General features: G+C 40.3%; 1 protein-coding gene across 1 annotated transcript; it reads right to left on the reverse strand.

Annotated features, from left to right (window-relative positions):
• Positions 1-412: 412 nt before the first annotated feature.
• Positions 413-8,203, reverse strand: LOC131101703 (regulation of nuclear pre-mRNA domain-containing protein 1A-like). Its single transcript, XM_058047044.1, has 7 exons — positions 7,742-8,203; positions 5,692-5,821; positions 5,484-5,590; positions 3,714-3,808; positions 3,364-3,490; positions 2,065-2,240; positions 413-922 (listed from the first exon to the last, which is right to left on the reverse strand). Exons 1-7 carry the CDS (start codon positions 7,890-7,892, stop codon positions 824-826), a joined length of 885 nt encoding a protein of 294 aa, XP_057903027.1. The 5' UTR covers positions 7,893-8,203; the 3' UTR covers positions 413-823.

Raw genomic sequence — 8,203 nt, forward strand, 5'->3', positions numbered from 1 at the left:
TTCCGGGGAGGTTCTTTACTATGAATACGGAAATATATTTTGGTAATATAAATGGTTTATTTGGAAAATACATATAAGGTTATGCTGAAGTAACAATGTAATTATTTATGTTGTGTTAATTGCTTTCGTCGACCGACATGTTTACACTTCCGGTGAAGGCGTCCGTAATATGCCGCGCTGTTTTTGAATTCGTGGTCTCCGAACGTCGGGTCTTCGACCCCGGATTCAGACACAGCCATTTCCGCGAATGCAAATAGTTTTGGGAGTCGAAAGAGTTTTTTTGTGAGTCGAGTCATGTAAACCAATTCTTTCTCCAAAATAGCTCAAAACTTTTCCCATAAAGCTTTTTCGAATTTGAGGGGCGCCCTCTTTTGGCTGGGAGCTAAATTGCAAAAGCAATTAAAAAACAGTATCATTGTCCATCATGTTTTTATTTGAATACCAGCAGATAATATATACAAAAAAAACCAAAAGCAATTGCGTAATGAAGTCTGACATGAATACAAATATAGATATTTACATGCAACTGTAAGTTATGTTATGTACACACGCCACCTCATTGTCTTGTTTGTAAATATTCCTGTGCAAGTGTATCATGAACACGTACAGCTAATCCAGATTGGATTAAGGGAATTAGGGGGAGACGGTAGATCGGGAGGGGGGGGTTATAATGCACTACTGCAATGCGTTCAACAGTGAAGATTAAAAGCCAAGAAGACAAAAACATTTAAAAGAATAAAGCGTGGGGAAATTCATGAAAAGGAAGGTCCAGCGTGGGGTCGGTTGACCAGTGTGTGTGTGTGTGTGTGTGTGTGTGTATCCATCAGGCTGAGGAGTGGCGGAGTCCACCTGGGAGATTGTTCAAGCGGGATCGCAGCTCTTTGCGGACCTGAGTCACCCTGGCCAGTTTGCGTTTGTACTCCTGGAAAGCACAGAGAAGATCCATCATGTGTGTAAACAGGTAGGACTTCACAGGTGATGTTTGCACCAAAACATGTTACTGTATATTACATAGAGTACTCAAAGAAAACACACTGCTGCTATTTGGCGAATATTTGAAGCAATACCAGAACATAATAATTCATATTCATGAACTCCTCAATGATGTATCATCAAAGCGTTTGTAGATGTATTTATCTTTATTTTTTATCAGCATCTATGTCAAACAAAATTCATTCAATTTATTTTTGGATTGGATTTCCCTTTTGATATAATGTAATATAATATTAGAAATAAAATGGGGGAAAGAATTATTATTATGTAAGAAGAAAATGTACGGAAAAATTAGCTATGGGAACAATAATACGGTAAAATAAATGTAATAACATTTTTAAAAAGCGAGAAAAAATAATTGTAAAAATAACAATATAATAAAATGTTTGGGTTTTTTTAAGTTTCTGATGAAAACAATAATAAGGCGTAATAAAAATCAAATAGGGAAATAAGATTTTCCGATGGACAACGTAAGAGTATAATAAAAAGAAAGTGGGGGAAAAAGATTTCAATTAAAACAAGAAAATAAAATTGGAAAAAAAAGTTTCAGATGCAAACAATAACCGAAAATGATAAAACTTATTAAAAAAAAATACATAAATAAATAATAAAAAGTTTCCTATGGAAACAATAATATAGTATATAAAACTTTAATCGGGAAAAATAATGTAAAAAAGTTTCCAGTGGACAAAATAAGGCAAAAAAAGATTGTAAAAAAGGATTTAAAAATGATACAGTATAGTCAAATAAAATTAATTTTCTGGCTTTAGAAGTGGTACCTCATCAGAAAATAAGATAGAGCAGTGACAAGATGGCTTCCCTTTATTTGAAGTGATGTTTTTATTACAAAGCGACCACACAGAGAGTGACGAGGTTCTCCTGCATTTGCCTGCTGCGTGTCGGCTGCCAGCCACCCAAACCTCATCGGGATGTTGAGTGTTGGGTGAAAAGCGAACAAGCCCAAAGTGGGTGTTAGTGATGTCAGTGTGCTGCAGGACACACGCCACCCGGGACACGCATGTAAAAAAAAAGAAAAGAAAGAGAAACCAAATGATGTGTGTGTGTACGCACTTCGAGTTTCTGCTCGTTCTGGACCAGGCCGTCCTTCTGGCTTTGCAGGAAGCTGGTCAGGGTGCGCGTCAGCTGCCGCCGGTCGTCGATCTCCGCCGCCAGACGGCCGCTGTAGTCGGCCAGCAGCATGCAGGCGTCGTCCACCAGCTGGGAGATGCGCTCCCCCGACTCCTTATCTGGGAGTTTCATCAACAGTTTCATCATAGATGCTAGTGAGCAAGCAAACACCTGGTAATACAGTATTATTAATTTTATTATTATCATCACTTTATATACATATATACATATACATACATATATACATACATATACATACATATATACATATATATACATACATATATATATACATACATACATATATATACATACATATATACATATACATACATATACATATACATACATATATACATATACATACATATACATACATATATACATACATATATATACATACATATATATACATACATACATATATATACATACATACATATATATACATACATACATATATACATACATACATACATACATACATACATACATATATACATACATATATACATACATACATATATACATACATATATACATACATACATATATACATACATACATACATATATATACCTATACATATATATATAGTGATGATAATAATAAAATAATAAAATTCAATAATAAAATTTTCACATTTTAATATACAGTATATAAAATAATAAAATATATAAATAAAAATATAATAAAAAAATAAAAATATAATAGTATAGAAATAAAATAAACGAATACAATTTAATTAACATAATTTATATTTTCATATTTTAATATACAGTATTTATACAGTATACATTTGCTATACAGTTATATACAGTATATATATATATATATAAGACACAGTATATACAGTATATACAGTATATACAATATATATATAAAACTGGAGACTGGAGGGGCCCAGCAGAGGGGGATAAACGCTGCATCTATGTCATCCCTATTGGTATCGTTATCGGCATCGGTATCAGCAGCATACAACCCTGACGGAACGTCCCTAATTGTTATTCAAATTCCAACTTGACTACAAAGAAACTGGATGCATTGTTGGATAATTGAATTAATAAAATACAAATATTCCGGACGCATCCAACAATATGACGAAATAAAACAATTTGTCTAATAAACTATAAATAATAATCTAATCATTATTAGACTGTGTAAAGAAGTGGCTGATGAGCATCTTCCATTCGTTAGTAAGACACACCCACTGGGCCCCGCCTCCTCGTGAGTCCCCCCTACCTGTGATCCTGTGAAGCAGCGACGCGTCCTGCACCTCGTCGGGAAGCAACGAGATGCGCTGATGCAGCAGCGAGTCTCCCGAGGTGGCGTTCTCCAGCTCCTGGAGGGCTCGGATCAACTCGGACGTCTGAGCGGGAGAAGTGGATGCGTTTAGTTCACACGTCCCTTAGAAGTTGGAGATGTTGCAGAGAAGAAAAAACGCTCCAAGAATAAGATGCTGACAAAAACGTCTGATAGCCGTCTAAGCCGATGTCCACGTGTACAGCGTTTTGGAAAAAAGAACCAAAGAACCGTGTACACGTGGACATGTTCTAAAGTGTCCTTCCTTACTACACCGTCAGGAACAGAACCTGTGGGGGTTCCGATGGAGAACTCCTGGATGCAAAGTCCTCATCTTCAGCTTGGATGGACTCGTAGGACCTCTTCTTGGGCTTCTTGTCACCATCTGGATCGACACAAAAAATACGTAAACACAAGAACCGCATGTACGATGCGCCTTCACTCAGAATTAGTGGTGGGCAAAACCGTTCATTTCAGTGAACAGGATCATTCCGCTTCATTCGGTAAAAAGATCCGTTCATTTTCGGTCAATTGGTCATTAGCCTGTGATCTCCCCCTGTGCATAGACCCGGTCGGTTGTATCGAATCAGTTCGCTCACTCATGTTCACGTTCGTTCTGACTCAACAGCTCACCAAACTAGTGCTGTGTCGGTCATGAACAAATCGGCCGGCGGACTGAACGGGTATTTTATGGGAGGTTCATTCATTCATTTTCTACCGCTTTTTCCTCACAAGGGTCGCGGGGGTGCTGGAGCCTATCCCAGCTGTCTTTGGGCGAGAGGTGGGGTACACCCTGACACATATAGACAAACAACCATTCACACTCACATTCATACCTATGGACAATTTGGAGTCGCTAATTAACCTAGCATGTTTTTGGAACACGGGAGGAAACCGGAGTACCCGGAGAAAACCCACGCATGCACGGGGAGAACATGCAAACTCCACACAGAGATGGCCGAGGGTGGAATTGAACCCTAGTCTCCTAGCTGCGAGGTCTGCTCGCTAACCACTCGTCCGCTGTGCCGCCCACTCAGAATTAGTGGTGGACAAAACCGTTCATTTCAGTGAACAGGATCATTCCGCTTCATTCGGTAAAAAGATCCGTTCATTTTCGGTCAATTGGTCATTAGCTTGTGATCTCCCCCTGTGCATAGACCCGGTCGGTTGTATCGAATCAGTTCGTTCACTCATGTTCACGTTCGTTCTGACTCAACAGCTCACCAAACTAGTGCTGTGTCGGTCATGAACAAATCGGCCGGCGGACTGAACGGGTATTTTATGGGAGGTTCATTCATTCATTCATTTTCTACTGCTTTTTCCTCACAAGGGTCGCGGGGGTGCTGGAGCCTATCCCAGCTGTCTTTGGGCGAGAGGCGGGGTACACCCTGGCACATATAAACAAACAACCATTCACACTCACATTCATACCTATGGACAATTTGGAGTCGCTAATTAACCTAGCATGTTTTTGGAATGTGGGAGGAAACCGGAGTACCCGGAGAAAACCCACGCATGCACGGGGAGAACATGCAAACTCCACACAGAGATGGCCGAGGGTGGAATTGAACCCTAGTCTCCTAGCTGCGAGGTCTGCTCGCTAACCACTCGTCCGCTGTGCCGCCCACTCAGAATTAGTGGTGGACAAAACCGTTCATTTCAGTGAACAAGATCATTCCGCTTCATCCGGTAAAAAGATCCGTTCATTTTCGGTCAATTGGTCATTAGCCTGTGATCGCCCCCCCTGTGCATAGACCCGGTCGGTTGTATCGAATCAGTTCGTTCACTCATGTTCACGTTCGTTCTGACTCAACAGCTCACCAAACTAGTGCTGTGTCGGTCATGAACAAATCGGCCGGCGGACTGAACGGGTATTTTATGGGAGGTTCATTCATTCAAAAAAGAACTAGTTCTTTTGACCCGTTCGTTCATGAATGCCACACCACGACTCAAGGGACTAATCAGGGACTTTAAGGGATTAATCGATGCATCGAAAAACTATTTTCTAGATTAATCGATTACAGAACTAGTCAGCTAGGCTAGTTAGCCGATTAGCTTACAGAGGACTTGGGAGAGCTGCTCCAGCAGGTCGTTGTCGTACACGGCTCTTTCCTGCCAGATGGAAAACACCCGACCCAGATGCTTCTTACAGCCGTCTTCTCCGTCCCTGTAGGACACACACACACACACACACACACACACACACACACACGCACACTTAGCAAAACAACACAACAACAACAACAGCACTGCAAGTTGGTGTGTAACCTGTGGACATGTTTGAATGCGTCAACGATGACCGGCGCAAAATCCTGCGTGAATTCGGGTCCTTTCTTCTTGCTGTTCTGGATCACGTCATTGGCCAAGTACAGGAAGGTCAGCTTGCGCGATACCTGAGCTGCACGCACACACACACACACACACACACACACACACACACGTACTAAATAAACAGTAGAGACGATCTTTGACAGCACTTTTGCAAGACATCCTAAAAACAGCAGCGTTCCTGCCATTAATAGATGATCTTTGACTAGCATTTTCACAGTGAGTCCTCAAAAACAGCAGAGTGCTGCTGTCATATAAAGGATCTTTGGCTTTTTGTAGTGAGCCCTCAAAAACAGCTTCCTGTAATGTAGAGGATCTTTGACCAGGTCCTCAAAAAATATCAAAACACCCCCTTTCCACATAGAGGATCTTTGAGAAGCATATTTTGCGGTGGATCCTTAAAAACACACAGGATCTATGACTGGCTTTTGGGAGTAGGTCCTCAAAAACAGCAGAGCACCCCTTTCATATGTATAGAGGCCGGGTTCCCCAAAGCGGGGTATGCGAATAAACAATTAGGGCCTAAATTTCACATTTCCGAGTGTGCCTGAACGCCTCACAGCGCGGGGAGACGGCATGGAGTTGTTCAATGCTGTGCGCATCAAATGTATGAACGAGTAAGTGTGGTGATTGTTTTGTAGATTAATAAGAGTGTTTCATCTTGAATATGACATTTATATTGATGGTCCAATTCCCGCACGGTGCAGCAGGAGCCGGGCTTCATCGTTGGTTGTAAGTATTTTGGTACTTGGGTTACCCCTTCAATGTGCTATGAAGTGAATATGCTGACATAAACAAAAACCTGTGGTCCATTGTGAGCGGACAAAATGAAAGTGAAACTGAAATTTAAAGGGAAGGATGCCCACATCAAACTGGAATAAAAGGTAGAATGTTTACGCCAAACTTTATCAAAATGTCACCATGCAACAAATGCAGTTTCACCCAAAATTACTATAAAAGTATTACCAATTACTGTATTTTCTGGACTATAAAACACTATAATTTGTGCACCTATTTGCACTATTTTTGACAATAAGTCAAAAATGCATAATTAGGTACAGAAAAACATACATAAGTCGCACTGGAGTATAAGTTGCATTTTTTGCGGCTAATTTATTTTCCAAACTACTTGACCAAAACAGACATTACGTCTTCTTGGAAGGCAAGTTCTAACAATAATAAAATAATATAGAACAGGCTGAATAAGTGTAAGATATGCTAACACAATGCTTATTCAGCTACACAAAAAACAAACATGAACAGAAAAGGTGTCCAGTGTTTATGGAACATTTTCATTTATAAGTCGCTCTGGAGTATAAGTCACAGGAACCAGCCAACCTAGGAAAAAAGTGTGACTTATAGTCCGGAAAATACGGTTATTATGTTGACTATTTCAAGTTCATTAAGATAAAAGGTTTATGAAAAAAATGAAACTACAGAGCGCACCTTTTAGTGGCTCTTTGGTAGCATTTAAGATTAAGATATGCCTTTATTCATCCCTCAGTGGGGGAATTTGTATTGCACAGCAGCAAGAGTACAGAGTCAGTTAAGCAGTACAAAATACACAATATAGAAAAAATAAACAATATAAACAACCCAAGTATTAACAAAATCAACAGTTTTTTTTCCCAGAGTTATATACAATACAGTATGTAGATATGAAACGAGATAAGATATATGACCAGTCTATACACTGAGATCTTGTTAGAGAGTTAATATGAGGCATTATGGAACTTAGTATATTGCATTTAGAGCCCTAAGTATTGCACTCCTGTGGTAAAAAGATCTTTGTCTTGGGTTTTTGTAGTATGTCCTCAAAACTTTTGCTTGCTATCAGACATTTTTGTCTGTTTTTATCTGCACCGATTAAAGTTAAACTAGTGACGGACAAGTTCCTAGCTTAGTGCAATTGCCAAGTTAGCCCAGCCTTAAGCGGATGCTAGCATGCTTTTGTTCGGTCGAGCGTTTCTCACCAATGCCGTCCGCTTACCTTTGATGAGCTCGTTGAACCAAACGTTGACGATGGTCTTGGAGTGTTTCCTGTGATGGATGAGCCACAGCGACAGCGTCTGGACACTTTGTTGAGAGTTGCTGAGCTCGGACAGTTTCTTCTCTAGAGCCGCCTCGGAGAAAGAGGACATCTCGGCCGCACCAAAAACGTCGCCTTTGCGAGTTCAACCGAGAGCGAGGGGCTTCGGTTATTACTTTCCCGTCTTGTTTGTTGTTATCGTTTCACATAAAGTGTTCACTAAACGTTCATAAATGAACACAAATTAAAAAAACAGCGACGCAAGTCCCCACCGTGTTTACAGACTAGCTTAGTGGCGAGTTAGCCTAGCTAGCATGGCAGCCTGAACGGGGCGCTTCCGCATGCTCGTCATGGTGAGTTCAATAGAACCGGAAATCTCACTTTCATCCCGCGATTTCTTGTAGAAATCGTCAGATCCGCTAT

This window comes from Doryrhamphus excisus, chromosome 14, assembly GCF_030265055.1.
Source record: "Doryrhamphus excisus isolate RoL2022-K1 chromosome 14, RoL_Dexc_1.0, whole genome shotgun sequence".
NCBI classification, from domain to species: domain Eukaryota; kingdom Metazoa; phylum Chordata; class Actinopteri; order Syngnathiformes; family Syngnathidae; genus Doryrhamphus; species Doryrhamphus excisus.

Excerpts from the sequence above, each read along its gene's own strand:
- LOC131101703 (XM_058047044.1), bottom strand. The coding sequence starts at position 7,892 with ATGTCCTCTTTCTCCGAGGCGGCTCTAGAGAAGAAACTGTCCGAGCTC. Across the intron at positions 5,591-5,691 it reads GCATTCAAACATGTCCACAG|GGACGGAGAAGACGGCTGTA; the intron begins GTTACACACCAA and ends TGTGTCCTACAG. Across the intron at positions 3,491-3,713 it reads CTCCATCGGAACCCCCACAG|ACGTCCGAGTTGATCCGAGC; the intron begins GTTCTGTTCCTG and ends TCTCCCGCTCAG.